The sequence below is a fragment of the Protobothrops mucrosquamatus genome, unplaced genomic scaffold (assembly GCF_001527695.2).
Source record: "Protobothrops mucrosquamatus isolate PMUCROS unplaced genomic scaffold, P.Mucros_1.0 scaffold81, whole genome shotgun sequence".
In the NCBI taxonomy this organism is placed as follows: Eukaryota; Metazoa; Chordata; class Lepidosauria; order Squamata; family Viperidae; genus Protobothrops; species Protobothrops mucrosquamatus.
This window is the reverse complement of record NW_015386458.1, coordinates 957,246-980,479: the sequence shown is the minus strand read 5'-3', so window position 1 is coordinate 980,479 and position 23,234 is coordinate 957,246. Positions and strand designations below refer to the sequence as shown.

Below are 23,234 nucleotides of genomic sequence, written 5' to 3'. Positions count from 1 at the left end.
AGTGGCAGAGAGACGCGGCATTAACCCCCGTTGTCCATCCTCGCTTTTGAATGGCGAACAGCGGGACTTAGCAATCTTTCAAGTGATGCTTGACCTTGATGGAAGTTTGAGTGAAGAGTCTCTCCACAGACCACAGATTGGCCCTGCCTTCCTTTAATCATTGGGCACAACCAGGCAACCATCTCAATGCTCATTTTTTCCACGTCCTTCGCTCATGAATTGGGTGACGCTGGCATATATTCTAGTGCCCCCACCTTCAAGCTGTTAATGGACTGAAGAGGGAGACCAGCGAAGTAGGCTATCATGAGATAAGGATAAACTGAGATAAACAACATCTGCATACCGGCCACTGAGAGCAGGGGATAGTTATAGCTCAGGATTGAAGTGTGCGGTCTGTTGGTGCTGTCTGAGCTTGGTTGTTTGCCTGTAGATGTTTCGTGACCCAATTAGGTAACGTCATCAGTGGAAGAAGGGAGGGGGGTTGGCAGAGAGGAGGAGGAGAAGGAGGAGGAGGAGGAGGAGGAGGAGGACGATGACGACGATGACTGTGGGGTCCTTGGTGCTCTCTGAGCTTGGTGGTCTTCTTGCAGGCATTTCATGACACAACTAGGGAACATTATCAGTGCTAGAAGGGAGGAGGAGGAGGAGGAGGAGGAGGACTATGGGGTCCTTGGTGCTCTCTCAGCTTGGTTGTTTGCCTGTAGATGTTTCATGACCCAATTAGGTAACGTTATCAGTGAAAGAAGGGAGGGGGGTTGGCAGAGAGGAGGAGGAGGAGGAAGAGAAGGAGAAGGAGAAGGAGGAGAAGGAGAAGGAGGAGAAGAAGAAGAAGAAGAAGACGAAGAAGAAGAAGAAGAAGAAGAAGAAGAAGAAGAAGAAGAAGAAGAAGAAGAAGAAGAAGAAGAGGAGGAGGAGGAGGAGGAGGAGGAGGAGGAGGAGGACTGTGGGGTCCTTGATGCTCTCTGAACTTGGTGGTCTTCTTGCAGGTGTTTCATGACACAACTAGAGAACATTATCAGTGCTAGAAGGGAGGAGGAGGAGGACTGTGGGGTCCTTGGTGCTCTCTGAGCTTGGTTGTTTTCTTGCAGATGTTTCATGATCCAACTAGGTAACATCCTCCTTGCTGCAAACTCCATTCCCTTGAACTGATAAAGCTCCCTGGATGGGTCATGAAACATCTGCAAGAAAACTACCAAGCTCAGAGAGCGCCAAGGACCCCACACAAAACAAAGTTTACTTGGTATCTCTGTGCTTCAGCTAACTAAAACTGAGGGTAGCACTGATATGATTCTGCAGCAGGAAACAACCAATCTGGATTTCTTTCCATGCCCATTTTGTTTACCTAATGGACTAGCACCACTTGGTTTCCAAATTTGTTTGTCATTGTGACTCCAGTTTCGGATAAGGTGTGAAAGAGCTTTAACACTCATGCTATGTGGGGCTTTGACACTCATGCTGTGTGTAACTTCTGTTGAAGGAAAAAATCTTCATCAGAGTCCAGTCCAAGCTGGGAATAAACAAAATGGAGACTGCTTTAGAAAGAAGGTTGCAGTTTATTGGAGAGGAGAGCCAGACAGAAAGATGCTCTGAAGAAAAAAAAAACATTTTATACCTTCTTGGGCTTTTGTTTGGAGTGGTTCCTGTGGCATGAACTTTGACCTGAGTCTGAGTGTGCCTTTCTAGTATTCTGATGGTGGTGGGTGAATCCTATTATGTCCCAAAGGTCATATCCTGCTTCCCTGGGGCTGTGGCTGAATGAGTGTTGGATTTTTTTGGTGTGAGGGATTGTTGATTCTAGGGATCTTTCTTCCTAATCCCAGCTTCCTGACTCCAATCTTTCTGACAAGATTATCACATCTGCATTTCTGCAGACCTGGTTTCTGTTTGGGGCAGAGAGACTTGTGTGTATGTGGGGGGGGGGGGGGTTGGTTGGTTTCTGCCTTTAAAATCCTTTGGGGATTATATTCTGCCTTTTTTAATATTTCCCAAAATATTTCTTTCTCTGGATTCTTCCCACAATTCAAAGGCAGAGTCATGGGAGATACAGATGTGAAAAGTATGGGATTATCCCAGGGGTCTTCGACCTTTTTGGCTTTGCAGACCAGTGGGGGGGGGGGGTGTTAGAGGGGATGTTGTGCACCCGAGCTCACACAAGCAGCTCCATTTATGTCAGGTGTGTGCATTCGTCGCTCACAAAAATGGAGCTGCAAGTACTCACCCACCGCTTGCATGGCCCGATACCACAGCCGGGGGGTTGGGACCCCTAGATTATCCTGTCCTTTATGGTGTGGCCGTCTTCTGGCTAGCTTGCTTTCTCTCTGGCTCTCATTCCACCAGTTTAAAGAAAATAGAGCTAACCTTGAGCAATTAGGAAGGCCTGGATGAGGCGTTAAGAAGGGGTTTGGAGGACACACACAGCCTGGAGAAAGATAAAATTGTGAAAAAGAAACTCAACACAACCCTGTCTTTATTTTATTTGGCATAGGGGGGGGGCAGGGAGACTGGGACAGCCCTTTGAGGTAGGCCAAGTCATGAAACAGGCAGGGGAGGGATTGAAGGAATATTCCTTGATCGTCGTTGCAGAGTAGAATCCGGGACCTGTTTCAAAAGCTCAGCTGAAGGGTTGGTTTGCTTTTCATTCCAGCTTTCCTTCTTTTCAACCATCCAGACCATCTACACCGTGGGTTACAGCATCTCAGCTATCTCGCTTACCGTCGCCATCCTGATTCTACTTGCATTCAGGTAGGTCTACAGGAGCCTGGGAAATAGAACAACATTTTCATCCCACTCGTTATTGTTATTATTATTATTATTATTAGATTTTCCCCCCCCAGCCTTTATTCATTTTACAAATAAGACAAGGCAGTGAACATAGTTATACGCTTTCCTTCTCCTATTTTCCCCAGAACCACAACCCTGTGAGGTGGGCTGTGTGGAGAGAGAATGACTGGCCCAAAGTCACCCAGCTGGCTTTCATGCGTAAGGCGGGACTAGAACTCATTGTCTCGTCTTGATTGGCCCAAAGTCACCCAGCTGGCTTTTATGCCTAAGGCGGGACTAGAACTCCCTGTCTCCTGGTGATTGGCCCAAAGTCACCCAGCTGGCTTTCATGCGTAAGGCGGGACTAGAACTCATTGTCTCGTCTTGATTGGCCAAAAGTCATCCAACTGGCTTTTATGCGTAAGGCAGAACTAGAACTCATTGTCTCATCTTGATTGGCCCAAAGAACTCCCCCAATGCCTGGTGATTGTCCCAAAGTCACCCAGCTGGCTCTCATACGTAAAGCAGGACTAGAACTCATTGTCTTGTCTTGATTGGCCAAAAGTCATCCAACTGGCTTTTATGCGTAAGGCAGAACTAGAACTCATTGTCTCATCTTGATTGGCCCAAAGTCACCCAGCTGGCTTTTATGCCTAAGGCGGGACTAGAACTCCCTGTCTCCTGGTGATTGGCCCAAAGTCACCCAGCTGGCTTTCATGCGTAAGGTAGAACTAGAACTCACCATCTCATCTTGATTGGCCCAAAGTCACCCAGCTGGCTTTTATGCCTAAGGCGGGACTAGAACTCCCCCATCGCCTGGTGATTGTCCCAAAGTCACCCAGCTGGCTTTCATGCGTAAGGCGGAACTAGAACTCATTGTCTCGTCTTGATTGGCCCAAAGTCACCCAGCCGGCTTTTGTGTTTAAGGCAGGACCAGTACTCATTGTCTCCTGATGATTGGTCTATTGTCCCACATTAACCTTGTGTCTGCTCTCTCTCCCTGCAGGAGACTCCGTTGCCCCAGGAACTACATCCATGTCCACCTTTTCATCACCTTCATCTTGAAGGCCATTTCCATCTTCATCAAGGATGCGGTTCTCCTGGAGAGTGAAGGGAGCGATTACTGCACCTACTCCACGGTATGGGATGAAAAGACCAGAGAACGTAGAATCCTAGGGCTAGAAGGGACCTTGGAGGTCCTCTAGTCCAACCTCCTGCTCATGGAACAACCTGCCTCCAGAGGTTTTGAATGCTCCAACACTGGAAGTATTTAAGAAGAGACTGGACAACCATTTGACCGGGATGATATAAGGTTTTCTGCCTAAGTAGAGGGTTGGACTAGAAGACCTCCAAGGTCCCTTCCAACTCTGTTATTCTATTCTATTCTATTCTATTCTATTCTATTCTATTCTATTCTATTCTATTCTATTCTATTCTATTCTATTCTTCTGTTCTGTTGTGGGAAACCTTATATCATCCCAGTAAAATGGCTGTCCAGTCTCTTCTTAAAAACTTCCAGTGTTGGAGCATTCACCACTTCTGGAGGCAGGTTGTTCCACTGGTTAATTGTTCTAACTGTCAGGAAGTTTCTCCTTAGTTCCAGGTTGCTTCTCTCTTTGGTTAGTTTCCATCTGTTGCTTCTTGTCCTGCCTTCAGGCGCTTTGGAGAATAGCTTGACTCCCTCTTCTTTGGGGCAGCCCCTGAGATACTGGAAGACTTCTATCATGTCACCCCTCATCCTTCTCTCCAATGGGCTAGACCAGTGATGGAGAACCTTTTAGAGACTGAGTGCCCAATAACTTCCGCCCCCCACTCCACCCCCTGCCTCGCCCCCACCCCGCTTGCTCACAGGGCCACTCACCGCCTCCAGGGCCCGCCGCAGATCGCCCAGGCAGCCCAGCAGCGCCATGGTGGTCATGCCCTCTGCCCGCACCCCACAGCATCAACTGTGCGATGGGGCGTGAGGGCTGAGTCTTGTCTATGCTGCCTGGCTGCCATGTCCTTGGCTCCGCTGCTCCGTGTGGGCCACGCTCAGGGGCGACTCCTCCAGGGGGGCTGCTGGAGAGGAGGAGGTTGCGGGTGGAGGCAAGGCTGGGGCAATGGCACATGTGCCCACAGAGAGGGCTCCGAGTGCCACCTCTGGCACCCGTGCCATAGGTTCACCACCACTGGGCTAGACCAGGGGTAGGCCACCTTGGCTCTTTTATGACTCGTGGACTTCAATTCCCAGAATTCCTGAGCCAGCCGTGCTGAGGGGAAATGGAGAGGTTTCCAAGCTGAGCCATGCTGGCTCAGGAATTCTGGGAGTTGAAGTCCACGAGTCATAAAAGAGCCAAGGTTGCCTACCCCTGAGCCAGACATACCTAGGTCCGTCAAACGTTCATCCTATAATCCTCCATCCACATGAACTTCATTGCTCTTCTCTGCACACTTTCTAGGATTCCATCTCTTTGCATCTGGGATGCAAAGAATCACGGGTGGCCTAGCTACAGCTAGACCTTGATCTACAGCCATTCATTTAGTGACTGTTCGAAGTTGCAAGAACACTAAATAAAATGACTTATGACCATTTTTCACACTTACTTGCAGCATCCCCATGGTCTTGTGATCAAAATTCAAATGCTTGGCAACTGACTTGTATTTATGACGGTTGCAGTGTTCCGGGATCACGTGATCCCCTTTTGTGACCTTCTCGCAAGCAAACTCAATGGGGAAGCCAGATTCACTTCACAACCGTGCGACTAGTTTAACAACTGCAGGGACTCACTTAACAACAGTGGCAAGAACGGTCATAAAATGGGGCAAAACTCACTCAACAGCTGTCTCGCTTAGCGATGGAAATTTTGGGCTCAATTGCGGCCGTAAGCCGAGGACTACTTATAAATAATTATGGGCAGTTGGAATGCAATATGCGTCCTTCCCAGTTATTTAGGTCTTCTCCCATCCTTCAGTGTCGTACGACTGAATTACAACGTTCAAAGGAAGTAGCAGAAGAAAGCAATTAGATATGCAGCACAGAAATATATTGATTTAAATTGGTGTAAACGAACTAATTTAACGCGTCAGCATCCCTTCTACTTTCAAATTTACAGATAATCCAGTTGTGATTGTGTTCCAGTCCACCCAGAATTAGAAACACAATCCCTTGTTCGTTAGGCCAGGCCACGTGTGGTCCTCAGCCGGGAGAGGAAGATTGATCTACACTTTGGAAACTCTCAAAGCACTTGAGAAACCCTCAAAGACGAAATAAGGATGAGAGTTATTTTCAGAAAGCGAGGAACAGTGCCATTTCTGACACAGGAGCCAACTCCAGTGTTTGTCTCCTAACAAAACAAAACTCTCAACTGGATGTCAGGAGAATCCATTTGATGACATTGATTGAATACACCAAGAATGGACATGTTAAGTGAACCAAAGTTGTAAGCAATCCGCACGTATCTCTCTGCTCATATACTTCTCTGCCTATTTGGCAATCTTCCCTTGTCTTCAGAGAATAATCTGCATCTTCTGGGCATTGAGAGTTTGCCAAAGTTGCCCAAATCCAGAAGGAAAATAACTTTGTGTAGATCCTTCAAGATTGGGTGGTACGGATGACTTTGGTTTATTGAACAGAACAGAGTAGCAGAGTTGGAAGGGACCTTGGAGGTCATCTAGTCCAACCCCCTGCTCAGGCAGGAAACCCTATACCATTTCAGACACTTCCAGTGTTGGAGCATCCACAACTTCTGAAGGCAGGTTGTTCCGATTGTTCTCTGTCAGGAAATTCCTCCTTAGTTCTAGGTTGCTTCTTTCCTTGATTTATTTCCATCCATTGATTCTTGTCCTGCCTTCAGGAGCTTTGGAGAATAGCTTGACTCCCTCTTCTTTGGGGCAGCCCCTGATATACTGGAATACTGCTATCATGTCCCCCCTCGTCCTTCTCTTCATTAGACTAGTCACTAAACAAACCCAATTCCTGCAACTGTTCCTTATATGTTTTAGCCTCCAGTCCCCTAATCATCTTTGTTGCTCTTCTCTGCAGTATTTCCAGAGTCTCAACATCTTTTTTACATCGTGGTGACCAAAACTGGATGCCGTATTCCAAGTGTGGCGTTACTAAGGCATTGTAAAGTGGTATTAACATTTCACGTGATCTTGATTCTATTCCTCTGTTAATGCAGCCCAGCACTGTGTTGGCCTTTTTGGCAGCTGCAACACACTGCTGGCTTATGTTTAAGTGATTGTCCACTAGGACTCCGAGGTCCCTCTCACAGTTACTACTATTGATCAAGGTACCCCCTATACTACACCTGTGCATTTGGTTTTTCTTGCCTAAAGGTAGAACCTTACTTTTTTCATCCTTGAATTTCATTTTGTTAGATATCTGGCCCATCTGTATCTTGAGCCTATCTTCTGGGATCCTGGCTATTCCTGCCAGATTTTTCTTTGCCAAGATATTATTTGCCAGGATGCTGTTTGGAGATAGGATTTGAATGAACCCATGCCGATGAGAAGGTTGCTTGAGATATCTCTGCATTGGCTGCCTGTGGCCTTCCGGGTGCGCTTCAAGGTGCTGACTATCATCTTTAAAGCGCTCCATGGCATCGGACCCGGATACCTTCGAGACCGCCTCCTGCCGCAGACTACCTCCCATCGACCTGTACGCTCCCACAGAGTGGGTCTCCTCAGGGTGCCGTCGGCCAGACAGTGCCGGCTGGCGACCCCAAAGGGGAGGGCCTTCTCTGTGGGAGCTCCCACCCTCTGGAATGAACTGCCCCCAGAGATCAGGGTGATCCCTGATCTCCCTTCCTTCCGCCGCGCCCTTAAGACATGGTTATAAGTCGAACGTCCTGACCGGATCCCATTAAAAATCTCCCCAAAATTAATATAAAATTAACCTGTTACAAGTTTATAAAGAAAATTAATTAAAATTTAAACATTAACAATAAATACATAAAATTAACTAACAGTCGGCGGGACTCAGGCGCTCCTCTTCCCGCCCTATATTTAGGTTTATATTATTATTATTAAAAAAAAATAATCTCCTTGCTTCTTCCACAGGCTGGATGCAAGATCTCCATGGTGCTCGTTCACTACTTCACCATGGCCAACTTCATGTGGCTGTTAGCAGAAGCTCTCTACCTCAACTGGCTGCTTCTTTCTTCCTTTCCCCATGGAAGGAAATACTACTGGTGGCTTGTCCTCTTCGGATGGGGTAAGTCAAGCTGACTTCTTGACCTGCCTTCTTCCTTACTTGTTTAAAAGAGATGCGGTTAAATCACCATCAATAAAGGGATGTCATCAGCAGGATGCAGAGAACCAGTAAGGAACTAGGCTAGAAAGCGGGAGACTGTGAGTTCTAGTTCTATCTTAGCAGAAAAGCTAGTTGGGTGACTTTGGGCCAGTCACCAGGAGATGGTGAGTTGTAGTCTCACTCCAGGCATCAAAGCCAGCTGGGTGACTTTGAATCAATCACCAGAAGACTGGAAATTCTAGTCCTGCCTATGGCATGAAAGCCAACTGGGTGACTTTGGACCAGTCACCAGGAGACTGGGAGTCCTAGTTCTGCCTTAGGCATGAAAGCCAACTGGGTGACTTTGGACCAATCACCCAGAGACTGAATTCTAATCTGCCTATGGCATGAAAGCCAACTGGGTGACTTTGGACCAATCACCAGGAGACTTGGACTTTGGACCAATCACCCAGAGACTGAGTTCTAATCTGCCTATGGCATGAAAGCCAACTGGGTGACTTTGGACCAATCACCAGGAGACTGGGAGTCCTAGTTCTGCCTTAGGCATGAAAGCCAGCTACATGACTTTGGGCCAATCATCAGGAGATAGTGAGTTCTAGTCCCACCTTAAAAAAGCCAATTGGGTCAGTTCCTTTTTCTCAGCCCAACCCACCTCACAGGGTTGTGATCGTGGAGAAGATAGGTGGAGGAAGGACATGTTAGGCACCTTGAGTTGTTTGTAAAAATAACAAAGGCAGGGGATGCACATTAATAAACAAACAAACTCAACATGATGCATCTAGAACAGGGGTAGGCCACCTTGGCTCTTTTATGACTCGTGGACTTCAACTCCCAGAATTCCTGAGCCAGCCACGCTGAGGGGAAAGGGAGAGGTTTCCAAGCTGAGCCATGCTAGCTCAGGAATTCTGGGAGTTGAAGTCCACGAGTCATAAAAGAGCCAAGGTGGCCTAACCCTGGTCTAGAATTATCTCTCTTTACCCCCAAATCCTTCAGCCATTCAACCAAGGGGGCAGAAGGGATGCTCAGAGCCATTTTCACTCATGGGTGGAAAGAGTTTTCTCCAGCTGGGCTTCAGCATATAAAATCCATACTTTTGCATCACCTTGTGGAGTCTCAGGAAAAGAAAAATCTGTTTTTAAAATGTTCCCCATTTTTTCCAAGCGCAGATTCATTTAACCTGCTTCTGCTTAGCCTGAACTACTACTACTACTACTACTACTACTACTACTACTACTACTACTACTACTACTACTACTACTACTACTACTACTACTACTACTACTTATTATTATTATTATTATTATTATTATTATTATTATTATTATTATTATTATTATTATTATTATTATTTTAAAAAAAGGAGAGCTTGTAGAAAATAAGTGCAGATTCTCACACACGTTTGGGTACAGCTGTAATCCTCAACTTATGACCCCAATAGGGAACAGAATTTCTATTGCTGAGCAGGGTAGTTATTAAGGGAAGCACAGCCGATTTTCTGATCTTTTTTGCCACATTTGTTAAGTGAATCACGTGGTTGTTAAGTGAAACTCTATTGACTTTGCTTGTCAGAACCTAGCTGGGAAGGGCATAAAGGGTGATCACATGACCACCGTGATGCTGTGATGGTCGTAAGTGCAAGAACTAGTCCTAAGTCGCTTTTTTCAGTGCCACTGCAACTTCAAATGGCTGCTAAACAAATGGTTGTAAGTCGAGGACCACTTGTACAGGTAATCCTTGACTTGCGACCACAATTTCTGTGGTTAAGTGAGACATTTATTTTGCTCCATTTTACCACCTTTCCTGCCGCGGTTGTTAAACGAATCACTGCAGCTGATAAGTTAATAACCCCGGTTGTTAAGTGAATCCGGCTTCCCCCATTGACTTCACTTGTCAGAAGGTCGCAAAAGGGGACCATGTGACCCTGGGGACACTGAGACCGTCATAAGTATGAGTCAGCACTGTATTCAGGGAAAGAACATGCAGGTTTGAGAGAGGACAGGCAAACTGGTTTAAAGTATTGATTCGGTTTGAAACCTTGGATAGAAAGGAATTAAATGGAACAGATGAAACAAAGAGAGACTGGTTCAGTGAATCACTGCAGTCATTAAGTGAATCACATGGTTGTTAAGTGAATCGGGATTCTCCTATTGACTTTGCTTGTCGGAAGAAAGCCAAGAAGAAAAGTTGTAATGCAAACCATAGTTGTAATAATAGTAGACACTGCAGTCCCTAGAGACAGCAGAATGCAGGTTGTCCTCAACTTACAACGGTTCATTTAGTGACCGAAGTTAAAATGGCACAGAGAAAAGAGATTTGTGTTACGGGTAGGCCTCGACTTACAATCAATCATTTAGGTATTGAAAAAAAGTGACTTATGACCGTTTTTCATACTTAACGGCCGTTGCAGCATGCCCTTGGTCACGTGATCAAAATTCAGAGGCTTGGAAACTGGCATGTACTTATGACCGTTGCAGTGTCCCAGAGTCACGTGATCCCCTTTTGTGATGTTCTGACGAGCAAAGTCAATATGGCGTCCAAGATTCACTTATCAACCGTGTGAACTAACTGAAGAGATTCACTTAATAACTGGAGTGAGAAAGGTCACAAAATGCGGCAAAGCTCACTTAGCAACAGAAATTTTGGGCTCAATTGCGGTCCTAAGTTGAGGACCACCTGTAGAAGAGAAAGGAATTGGGGAAAAATCGCAAAATACTGTACAAAGACCTGCAAATAGAAGTAGAATGACTGTGGCAAAAGAAAGCAAAGATAGCACCAATAGTAGTAATAGGTGCCTTGGGTCCGAAAACATCTGGCACACCATTGGAACACCATCGGCATTGACAAAATCACAACGGGTCAATTGCACAAGGTTGCTCCATTTCCTGCAACAAGACCTTTAACACCATCAAACCTCAACATCTGCCTATCTCAGGTCCTTGGGAAGAACTAAAAGGCCAAATCTAGTCTAAACATCTGGCTGACTGTGCAGCAAATCATAATAATAAATAATAAATATCTGGCTGACTATGTGAGCAATCATAATATAAGCAACAAAAGGCTAGGAGAAGAATTGTGTGTCCTCCTAAGACTCTAGGCCTTTTAATAATAATAATAATAATAATAATAATAATAATAATAATAATAATAATAATGATGATGATGATGATGATGATGATGATGATGATGATGATGATGATGATGATGATGATGATGATGATAAAGTTGGAAGGGACCTTGGAGGTCATCTAGTCCAACCCCCTGCTCAGGGAGGTTGGACTAATGTTTTAATAACATTAATTTCCCCAATTATTGGTCAATGCATTTTTTAGGCCGAATCAGAAACTATCATTTTGCTAGTAAGTAGCCGGATTAAAGAAATTGTTCAGAAGTCAGGATGAAAAGTCCTTAATTTCACAACACACGGACAAACTGGTCCATAGTTTCAACTGGGAAACTGTGAATATCCTAGACCAATTCCAAAACTGTGAGAGAATTCCTGGAAACTTGGCAATCAGACAAATCGGCTATCGACAGGCACAGAGACATAAACAATGGTGTACACACCATTCAAAAGAAACAATCAAAAAAAGCCCAAAAGGAACCAAAAAGACCAAAACATCTCCTCACTAGCAATCAACACTCATTTGAGTTTAACACCAAGATTAACACTAAATCAACAATCAAGAAGTAAAAAATACCCCTATCAAGGAACTTAGATAAACAAGTTAACAGTCTACAAGGAAGATGGGCAGTTAAGAAAAGAAAGAAAGAAAGAAAGAAAGAAAGACAGAAAGAAAGAAAGAAAGAAAGAAAGAAAGAAAGAAAGAAAGAAAGAAAGAAAAAAAACATAGAAAAGATAGAAAGAGGGAGGGAGGGAGGGAGGGAGGAAGGGATAGAGAAAGTTAGAGAAATCTCAATGAAAATTATGATAAAACCAGTCCTCGACTTATGCTCACAACTGAGCCCAAACTTTCTGTTGCTAAACGAGTCGGTTGTTAAGTGAGTTTTACCCCAACCTTTCTTGCCCCAGTTATTAAATGAATCACTGCAGTTGTTCGGTTAGGGAATCTGGCTTCCCCATTGACTTTGCTTGTCAGAAGTTCCCAAAAGGGGATCACGTGACCACGGGACACTGCAACTGTCATAAGTACATGCCAGTTGCTGAGCCTCTGAATTTTGATCACATGACCCTGGGACACGGTCCTGTAAAAAATGGCCATAAGTTCCTTTTTTCAGTGCCGTCATAACTTAAAACAGTCACTAAATGAATAATTGTAAGTCGGAGATTACCTGTATTTTGTACAAAACCATCCCTGTTTGATAAACTAATTGAATTCTGGGCTCTAGCTAGTTCTGGAGACAAATTTGCAAAAGTCAAAATGTAGGGTTTCGGTTTATTATTATTTTTTTCTCCTTGTTTCCCGCTGAAAATTTAGAATTGCTGTGTGAATCCCCAGGAGGGCAGCTGGCCAGCCAGCTGTGAGCAGAATTGAATGCATTCACAAATTCTCTTTTCTCTTCTCTGATTTCTCAAGGTGTCCCGACATTCTTCACCATGTTATGGGCAGTACTCAAACTGCATTTTGAAAATGATTTGTAAGTCAGAGCTTATTTCTCACATTGCTGCAATGTATGTGTGTGTGTGTGTGGGGGACGGTTTGGGCAGGGAAACATCTGGATTTGGTGTCTAAGTCAGGGGTGGCTTTAAGTTAAGGCTGACAGGATACTGGCCAAAATTGAAGGGGTGTCAAGGCACCCCATTACAGGTATACTTACAACAGTGACTGTTTGAAATTACAACAACACTGAAAGAGAGAGAGAGAAAGAAAGAGAAAGAGAGAAAAAGAGAGAGAAAGAGAGAGGAGGAAGAGAGAGAGAGAGAAAGAGAGAAAGAGATAGAGAGAGAGAAAAAGAGAAAAGAGAGAGAAAGAGAAAGAGAGAGAGAGAAAGAGGAAGAAGAAGAAGAAAGAAAGAAGAAAGAAGGAAGAAGGAAGGAAGGAAGGAAGGAAGAAGAAGAAGAAGAAGAAGAAGAAGAAGAAGAAGAAGAAGAAGAAGAAGAAGAAGAAGAAGAAGAAGAAGAAGAAGAAGAAGAAGAAGAAGAAGAAGAAGAAGAAGAAGACGACTACTACTACTACTACTACTATCTGATTTGTCAGATTTGACTCAAAAGAATCCCAAATTATCAATGCTGGAATTAGACAATTCTAATTCCTGAGTCAAACTAAAGATCTGCATAGAAGTTCATGGTACAAATTAATTTATCACCCCACAGAATGAAGCTCTACATTTTGTCACTTTTGAAGTTGGGCGGGTGGGACTCCTCAAAACCTAAATTGGTGAGCATCGCTAGCCATTCAAAGCCCAGGCAGTTCCAATTTAACAAAATTCACATCTTCTTTCCAAGGGCTTCACAAAGTTTTTATTCAATAAAATCATATGTGGGATAAAATATCAGAATAACAGAGCTGGAAGGGACCCGGGAGGTCATCTAGTCCAACCCCCTGCTCAAGCTGGAGACCCTCTGCCATTTCAGACAAATGGCTGTCCAGTCTCTTCTTTAAAACCTCCAGGGATGGAGCATCCGCAACTTCTGGAGGCAAGCTGTTCCACTGGTTAATTGTTCTCACTGTCAGGAAATTTCTCCTTAGTTCTAGGTCAGATCTAGTTAATCACCTCAGAGTAGTAATCACAATAATCAGATTGTGACAATGCTCTGCTTGTTACACTAATGTTCCACAAAATGCCTTCAAACTTGTGTGAACATGAACGGCAGTTCCTCTCTCCAGGCGGACATACTCAGAAAAACTGCAGTCCAGAAAGAAACCCGAGAGAAAGGGAGGAAATATAAAAAAATATCTGTTTATAAGCATTAACCATCATGGCTCTCTCTCTCTCTCTCTCTCTCTCTCTCTCTCTCTCTCTCTCTCTCTCTCTCTCTCTCTCTCTCTCTCTCTCTCTCTCTCCAGGTGCTGGGACACGAATCAAGGTTCCCCTTACTGGTGGGTCATCCAGGGCCCCATCATGCTCTCTGTTGGGGTCTGTATCTGGTTTCCAGTTTGCTTTATATCAGTGGTGGGAATTGCAACTGGTTTTGCTGCCAATAGATCTGAGCAAGGAGCCTTTGGTGGTGATGGCCCAGGATTCTGTGAAGAAAGGTCAGAAAAGTCAAGATGGCGGCCACCACCTCGTCATCGGACCCCCTCCCTTTTTGAGGGAGGGGGTTATTTTTTATAATTATTTAATTATATAATTATAATCCTGGTTATATACTTATATATTATGTAATTATAACCCTAATTATACACGTATATTATATAATTATAACCCTGATTATACACTTATTATAAGTGTATAATTAGGGTTATAATTATATAATATATAAGTGACTTATATATTATATAATTATAACCCTAATTATACACTTATATGTTATATAATTATAACCCTGATTATACACTTATATTATATAATTATAACCCTAATTATACACTTATATGTTATATAACCCTGATTATATACTTATATATTATATAATAACCCTGATTATATACTTATATATTATATAATTATAACCCTAATTATACACTTATATGTTATATAATTATAACCCTGATTATACACTTATATGTTATATAATTGTAACCCTGATTATACACTTATATGTTATATAACCCTGATTATATACTTATATATTATATAATAACCCTGATTATATACTTATATATTATATAATTATAACCCTGATAATACACATATATTATATAATTATAACCTTGATTATTCACTTATATGTTATATAATTATAACCCTGATTATACCCTTATATGTTATATAACCCTGATTATATACTTACATATTATATAATTATAACCCTGATTATACACTTATGGTATATAGTATATAATTATAACCCTGATTCTATACTTATAAGATGGTGGTTGTGGCCACCATCTTGAATTTTCTGACCTCCTTGGACTTTCCTGATATGGGCAAGGGTTGGGTTCAGTCCAAAATGACAATTCTTGTGCTTGTTATTCTGGTTTTGAGGTTAGGACCTAAGCGGAAAGGGGGAAAAGAAAGGATTCAGAAGGAGTTCCTGAGGGAGACGGGAGGTGGGTGAAAAAGTCAAGATGGCCGCCCTAACAATGGAGTCGTAGCCCTCTGCCTGGGAGAATAGAATGAAGCAATTTAATTTCTAAGTTACTCAGAATTGTGGCAGATGTGGGGTAGCCTATAAATTCAGTACAGGCAGCCCATTTGTTTAGTGACCGATCGAAGTTACAAAAGCGCAGAACAAAGTGACTTACGGCCAGTCCTCACACTTACAACCATCACAGCATCTCCATGTTGATGTGATCAAAATTCAGGTGCTTGGAATCTGGCATGTGTTTATCACGGCTGCAGCATCCTGGGGTCACATGATCACAGCTAGCTTCCAAACAAAGTCAGTGGGCGAAACCTGATTCCCTTAACGACTGTGCGAATCACTTAACAACTGCAGCAGTTGGCTTATTCCCCGTGGCAAAAAAATGGTCATAAAATTGGACTTGACTCACTTTACAACCCTTTCGCTCAGCAACAGAAATCCTGGTCCCAATGGTGGTCATAAGTCGAGAACAGCTTGTAAATACATACATGCAGAGCAGAGAAAAAGCTCATATTTGCTGGGTTGAGCCGAGCAGATATTTGGGGATATTCCCAGGGTGAGTGTTGCCTATTGACAAATATCTAATGACAAATAATTCAAGGATTGAAACGACCACAATAAAGGGAAAATGGGAAAGAAAATTCAGTTTGAGAACAATCCATTAGCCCAGGTTTTTGCAACCTTAGTTGCTTTAAGATGTGTGGACTTCAACTCTCAGGATTCCCTGCTTATGTGGACTCCAACTCCCAAGATTCCCTGCTTATGCGGACTCCAAATCCCAGGATTCTCTGTTTAAGATATGTGGACTTCAGGTCCCAATATTCCATGCTTAGGATAGTTGGACTTCAACTCCCAGGGTTCCAAGCTTCTTATGTGGACTTCAACTCCCAGGGTTCCATGCTTAAGAGAGGTAGATGTGGTGCTCTCTCAGCTTGGTTGTCTTCTTTCAGGCATTTCATTACCCATCATTCAATTCCCACAATCCCAAGCTGGCTGAGGAATCCTGGGAGTTGAAGCCCACCCATCTTAAAGTAGCCAAGGTTGAGAAACATTGCATTAGTCCAGGGGTTTTCAAAGTTGGCCACTTTAAGACTCGTGGACTTCAACTCCCAGAATTCCTCAGCCAGCCAGGGCTGGCTGAGGAATTCTGGGAGTTGAAGTCCACAAGTCTTAAAGTGGCCAGCTTTGAAGATCCCTGCAGTAGTCACTATTATTTCAATCTATCTCACAAGTCCACACATCTTAATGTTGACTTCAAGCCGTAGAATTCCCCAGCCAGCCTGGGAGTTGAAGTCACATTTCTTAAAGTTGCCAACACAGCTTCATCTCTTTTTTTTTTTTTTTTTGGCAAACAATACATTCTCTTTTTCTCTTCCTTCCACAGGTCAATTTCATTCTTTTCATCAATATTATCCAAATCCTGCTGAAAAAACTGAATCCCAGAAAAATCAATTTGAACAGCTCATTTCAGTACAGGTAAGACAATGGAGAAGGGGCTGTAAAGTAGGTTGGAGAATTCTTTGTCTCCCCCCCACACACACTCAAAATCTGTTCTTGAACAGGAAAATTTGGAAGAAAACTGAACGTGCTTATGCTTCCATTTTCCATTTCATTTGATGTTACTGTGCATGTTTTTCTTTGAATTGTAGAGTTTGGAACATTCTCTATTATAGAGCTTCCCCTCCCAATCGGGAATTTTCAATGCACAATACGGATAAATCAATAAAAAAATGATGAATAGAAGAGATGATAGAGAAATGTTCTTGGCATTACCATCCAAAGTTTGGGTGAAGGTTTAGGAAGGGAGAGAGGGACGGAGGGAGGGAGGGAGGGAGGGAGAAAGGAAGGAAGGAAGGAAGGAAGGAAGGAAGGGAAGGAAGGAAGGAAGGAAGGAAGGAAGGAAGGAAAGAAAGAGGGAGGGAGGGAGGGAGGGAAGGAAGGAAGGAAGGAAGGAAGGAAGGAAGGAAGGAAGGAAGGAAGGAAGGAAGGAAGGAAGAGGAGGTAGGAAACAAAACAGAAAAAAGAAAGAGGAAGGAAGAAGGAAGAAGAAAAACAAACAAAGAAACAAACAAAGAAACAAACAAAGAAAAAGAAAAGGGGAGGGAGGGAGGAAAAAGCAAGAAAGGATGAAAGGAAAACAGGAAGACAGAAAGGAAGAACGGAAGAAAGGGAAGGAGGGAAGAAAGGCAAGCAGGCACAAAGGAAGGAAGGAAGGAAGGAAGGGAAGGAAGGAAGGAAGGAAGACAGTGGGAGGGAGGGAGGAAGGAAAAAGAAAGGAAGGAAGAATGAATGGAAGGGAGGAGAAATTAAGAAAGGGAGGAGGTAGGAAACAAAACAGAAAAAAGAAAGAAAGAAAGAAAGAAAAAGAAAGAAAGAAAGAAAGAAAGAAAGAAAGAAAGCACATGGCTTTAACGAATGAAGACAAATATGCAGGATGGTCCCATAGAGAAGACTATGCCCTCTCCATCAGACAGCATGAGTGCCCTCTAGTGGCCGTTGCTACTTATATTTCCTTTAGTTCTGTAAATTTTGCTTTTTCTTCCCTCCACCTTTCTCCTCACCCTCGTCCCGCAACCCCTTCCTTAGACGCCTCTCTAAGTCAACCCTGCTCCTCATACCCTTGTTTGGGACTCATTACATCATCTTCAACTTCCTGCCCGAAAACACCCAGGTGGGAGCCCGTCTCTTCTTGGAGCTGTGCATTGGATCATTCCAGGTGAAGTATGGCGGGATGGGGGCCATCTTGCTAAAAAACAACAACAATATTGTTATGGGGATGCTTTTAAAAAAGAGTGGGGGAGACTTCTTGGCCCTGCGAGGCACGAGTAGGCCTCAACTTACGAGCAAAATTAAGCCAAAATTTCCATTTCTAAGGGAGACAGTTGCTAACTGGGTTTTACCCCACTTTACAACCTTTCTTGCCACAGTTGTTAAGTGAATCACAACAGTGATAAAGTTAGTAGTACAATTGTTAACCAAAAATTAACCTGTTGTTAAGCAAGGCAGTTAAGTGAGTTTTGCCCCAATTTTACAACTTTTCTTGCCTCAGTTGTTAAGTGAATCACTGCAGTTATTAAGCGAGTCATGTGGTCACTAAGCGAGTCATGTGGTCACTAAGTGAACCTGGTTTTCCCCATTACTTTGCTTCTTTTTTTAAAATATATTTTATTAAGTTTTTAACATAATCACCTTAATATTTGGTAAACAGTGTGTTGTCTGGGCTTATATTACAAGTAACAACCACATCAATATAAAGCTTCTTTTCTAATTGATCATCTTAATTACCTTGTCATAAATCCTGTTTTCAGAGTTCTTATTTAGATTTGTTTCCCTCGCAACGTTCAAAAAATTCTTACCAGTTAAGATTTCCTCAGAGCTAATTACACTTAAGTATTTAAATCTTTTCCCTCATACGAGCCATCCCAACAATTTTACATTTCTCATATCCTAAAACCAGAACAAAAAAAGAGAAGAAAAAAAAGAAAAGAAAATAGCATATTACTTGAGAAACATGTCCCTCTTAACCTAAAATACATTTATATCCAAAAATTTTCTATTCTTCTTAACTCTATTCAAACAAATGTTTAATCTTTAAATATTCCATCTAATAAATCCAATCATCTAATCTTTTAAATCGATTCAAAACATTCTTATCAATTGAAATTTTCTCAAAATCAATTACACTTAAGTATCTAAAACATTTCCCTCATATAAACCATCCCATCATTTTTATATTTCTCATATCATAAAAAAAATACTATGTTACTTGAGGGGCCCATCCCTCTTAAACTAAAATTCATTTATATCCAGAATTTTTCTGTTTCTTTAACTATATTCAAACAGTGTTTAATCTTTAGATATTCCATCTGATAAATCCCATCATCTAATTTCTTGATTCTAACTTTAGCCTTTTTTTTTTTTTTTTTGCCAAACATCTTTCTTGATCAGTAGGCTCTGCTGGACCAGAAGGTCTTCCCATAGTCTTGTAGATGTTGTTGTAGGTACAAGAGACAAGTCAAGTATGCTGTTTTTGTAGGAATGTTTCGCCCCTTCGTATTCATTGAAAATCTTTTTCTTTCTTTCTCTTTTAATTTCTCTTAGCATTTTTTGTCTTTCAAGTTCTCGTAGTTCTCCTGACAGCTCTATAATCCATTTTGTGAAATCTTTTTCCTTGTCCTCAGACTTATTTTGCAGTCTTGAAGTGTAGGTTATCTTTTCCATGTCCGATATTTCCTGCAAGTTTTTCTCCACCTGGGTTAAGTCAAAATTCCTTCCATTGTTGGGTTCCATCTTTAAATCTCTTTCCTCTGGGTTATGTTCAGTTGTCTGCTTTATTTGATCACTCTTTTTTTCTGAGAGTTTTTTTGTTGTTGTGAGGTTAAATTGAAGAAGAGGGAGTCAAGCTAATTTCCAAAGCGCCTGAAGGCAGGACAAGGAGCAACGGATGGAAACTAATCAAGGAGAGAAGCAACCTAGAACTAAGTGAGAACAATTAACCAGTGGAACAACCTGCCTCCAGAAGTGGTGAATGCTCCAACACTGGATGTTTTTAAGAAGAGACTGGACAGCCATTTGTCCAAAATGGTATAGGGCTACCTGCCTGAGCAGGGGGTTGGACTAGATAACCTCCAAGGTCCCTTCCAACTTTATTATTATTATTATTATTATTATTATTATTATTATTATTATTATTATTATTATTATTATTATTATTATTATTATTATTATTATTATTATTATTATGTGTTCATTGACTTTGCTTCTTGAAAGCTGCCTGCGAGGGTTACAAATGGGGATCACGTGACAGTGCGGTTTTCGTAAATATATGCCATGTGTCAAGTGCCCAAATTTTGATCACATGACCGTGGGAATGCTGTATTGGTGAAAACTTATTTTCAGTGCTGTTGCAACTTTGACTGGTCACTATATGAGCAGTGGTGGGTTTCAAATAGGTGAACAACCGGCTCTCTGTGTGGATGCCACTTCCGGAAGTCCATTCTGGGTCTGGGCAACAAAAAATTAGCTACCGGTTCTGCCGAACTGGTGACAACTGGCTGAATCCCACCACTGTATATGAGTGATTGTAAGTCATGGATTACCTGAACAAATCATAAATAGCATTGCTAGAAAGAAGGAACTAAAATATTCATTTGCGTTTGTATTACAAACGACGTACAATCGTTCATTTAGTGACTGAAAGAAGTGACTTATGACCGTTTTTCATACTTACAACCGTTGCAGCATTCCCGTGGTCACGCAATCAAAATTTGAATGCTTGGCAACTGACTCGTATTTATGACGTTCACAGTGTCTTGTAGTCACGTGGTTCCCTTTTGCGACCTTCTGACAAGCAAAGTCAATGGGGAAGCCAGATTCACTTAACAACCATGTTACTAACATAATAACTGCAGTGATTCACTTAACAACCGTGGCAAGAAAGGTCGTAAACTGTTGTAAAGTTCACTTAGTGACTGTCTTGCTTAGCAATGGAAATTTTGGGCTCAGTTACGGTCATAAATTGAGGACTACCTATATATCTTTACACATGGGGAGTGAAATCTACTAACTTCTACTAATCTACTAATTTTCTTTCCTATTTAGGGTTTCATCGTTGCCATTTTATACTGTTTTCTGAATCAAGAGGTAAGGAACTTAATAGTTGTCGAGATCTCTGTGGCTGCAAAAGAGAAGCCATGATGTCTTTTTCCCAGGCCAACATACCCCTCGGAGGTTTAATACCCTCTGGAGAGATCAAGGCCTGGAACAACTTGGTGAATTCAGGGTGAATTAGATTGTCTTTAATTTTTTTAAATTGTCTTTTTAAAATGGCACTCAAAATAGAAGGAGAAAACAATGTTGCTCAGTCACAACTTTAAGATGTGTGGACTTCAATTTCCAGAATTCCCCAGCCAGCCATGCTGTCAGTCAAAGTCCACACATGCTGGTTAGGGAATTCTGGGAGTCACAGTCCACACATGCCGGCTGGGGAATTCTGGGAGTTGAAGTCCACATATCTTAAAGTTGCCAAGGTTGAGAAATATTGCTTTTTTTCAATGTTTTGAGTGCGTCTTTCCGGAACTTGAGTTGGATGGATGAGGCAAGTTTGGTAGCTCTCAAACGATGTTGTCATGCACAAAATCTATTTATGTGGTTGCTAGGAGTCGAAAACGACTTCTGAACACATAACGCATCAATCAATCTGTCTTGAGGAAGGCTGAACCAAAACCGCAGTGGGAGAGGTTTAAGAAAATGCAGATCCATGGAAAAAAAACTATTATAAACTCCAGAGTGATTTGGGCGGCATATACAGTTAGTAAATAATACAGAAAGTCCTCAACTTAGGACCACATCTGACTCCAAAATTTCCCTTGCTGTGCCAGAAAGATGTTAATTGAGTTTTGCCCCATTTAACGACCATTCTTGTCACCGTTGCTAAGTGAATCACTGCCGTTGTTAAGTTAGTCACACGGTTGTTAAGTGAATCTGCCTTCCCCGTTGACTGCTTGACAGAAAGTCTCAAAAGGGGATTAGGTGACCCGGCAACCGTCATAAATATGAGTCCGTTGCCAAATGTCCAAATTCTGATCACCTGATCATGGGGATGCTACAATGGACGTAAATGTGAAAAATGGTCATAAGTCACTTTTTTCAGTGCTGGTTACCAAATGAACTGCTATAAGTCAAGGACTTCTTGTATTTCATTATTAACTTTGGTACCTATTTTTAATTATATCAACCATTCGATTAGTGGCCAGCACTGAAAAAAAGATAATTATGACCAATCCTCACACTTATGACCACCACCCCATTCTCCACATATGTGATCAAAATTCAGTTGCTTGACAACTGACTTGTATTTATGACAGTCGCAGCGTCCCGGGGTCACGTGATCCCCTTTTGTGACCTTCTGGCAAGCAAAGCCAATGAGGAAGCCAGATTCTTTTGACAACCGTGTTACTAACTTAACAACTGCAGTGATTCATTTAACAACTGTGGCAAGACAGGTTGTAAAATGGGGCAAAATTCACTTAGCAATTGCCTCGTTTAACAAAATAAATTTTGGGCTCAATTGCGGTCATAAGTCAAAAAGAATAAATGCAAAAAAAAAAAAAAATGATGATTTTTCCAGTAATGGCAGGTGTTGTTTTTCTTTTTCAAGGTACAAACAGAAATTTGCCGGAAATGGCAAGGCCACAATTATGAATTTATGATGCCTTCTTGGAGGAAGAAGCCAAAATGGGTGATGCCCTCAAGTTCAGGAATCAAAGTGGCAACCTCGGTGGTTAAGAATTAATTGAGATCAGCGATTCTGAATTCTGCTTGAAGATGGGCGGACTTCAATTCCCAGAATTCCTCAGCCAGCAAGGCTGGCTGAGGAATTCTGGCAGTTGAAGTCCACGCAGGCTGGCTGAGGAATTCTGGCAGTTGAAGTCCACACAAGCCAGCAGGGGAATTCTGGGAGCTAAAGATCACACTTCTTCAAGCAGCTAACATTGACCAACATTGATTGTGTGAATAGAATGTGTGAATAGCAGACCCTGATTTTGGGGGGCAAAGGCGAGGGGGGGGTGTCTGCGAACGTACAAAGCTTCACCCAGATCGAACTCCAAGCTCAGAGATTCCTCATTGTTTCTTCAAGGCTGCAGCTATCATTCACAGCGGAATCACCTCACCCCATTTTCGATGTTGTGATATGTTAAATATTGTGCAGGGTGCACACAACTCTACTCCCCTCACATTCTTCTGAGGAGCGTGTCGCTCTGTGGTGCAACGTAGAGTGACTACAGGGCCTCTCAATTTACAACCAGTCGTTTAACGATGGTTGGAATTTACAGCAGCCGTGAAGAAGGTCCTCGCACTTACGACCGTTACGGTCACGTGATTAAAATCCGGTGTATTTAGGAGGGATGCAGGGTTTTGAGGTCACCTGATCACCATTTGCAGACTTCCCCGCTGGATTCCAACCAGCAAAGTCAATGGGGGAAGCCTGATTCATTTAATGACTCACTTAACAGCTGGAATGATTTGCCTAACATTTGTGGTAAAAAAAAAAAAGGTAATAAAATCAGATAAAAACTTAAAAAACACCTTGCT

The 23,234-nt window shown here is 42.4% G+C and overlaps 1 protein-coding gene across 1 annotated transcript in view; it reads left to right on the top strand.

Moving 5' to 3' along the window:
* Window positions 1-22,434, top strand: part of GHRHR (growth hormone releasing hormone receptor) — a 33,329-nt gene extending 10,895 nt beyond the window's left edge. Inside the window, exons 6-14 of the mRNA XM_029283425.1 lie at window positions 2,645-2,742; window positions 3,767-3,899; window positions 7,801-7,954; window positions 12,529-12,589; window positions 13,960-14,029; window positions 16,525-16,616; window positions 17,727-17,856; window positions 20,742-20,783; window positions 22,300-22,434. Coding sequence (XP_029139258.1) covers window positions 2,645-2,742; window positions 3,767-3,899; window positions 7,801-7,954; window positions 12,529-12,589; window positions 13,960-14,029; window positions 16,525-16,616; window positions 17,727-17,856; window positions 20,742-20,783; window positions 22,300-22,434 — 915 coding nt within the window. The remainder of the gene's footprint in view (window positions 1-2,644; window positions 2,743-3,766; window positions 3,900-7,800; window positions 7,955-12,528; window positions 12,590-13,959; window positions 14,030-16,524; window positions 16,617-17,726; window positions 17,857-20,741; window positions 20,784-22,299) is intronic.
* Window positions 22,435-23,234: the final 800 nt, after the last annotated feature.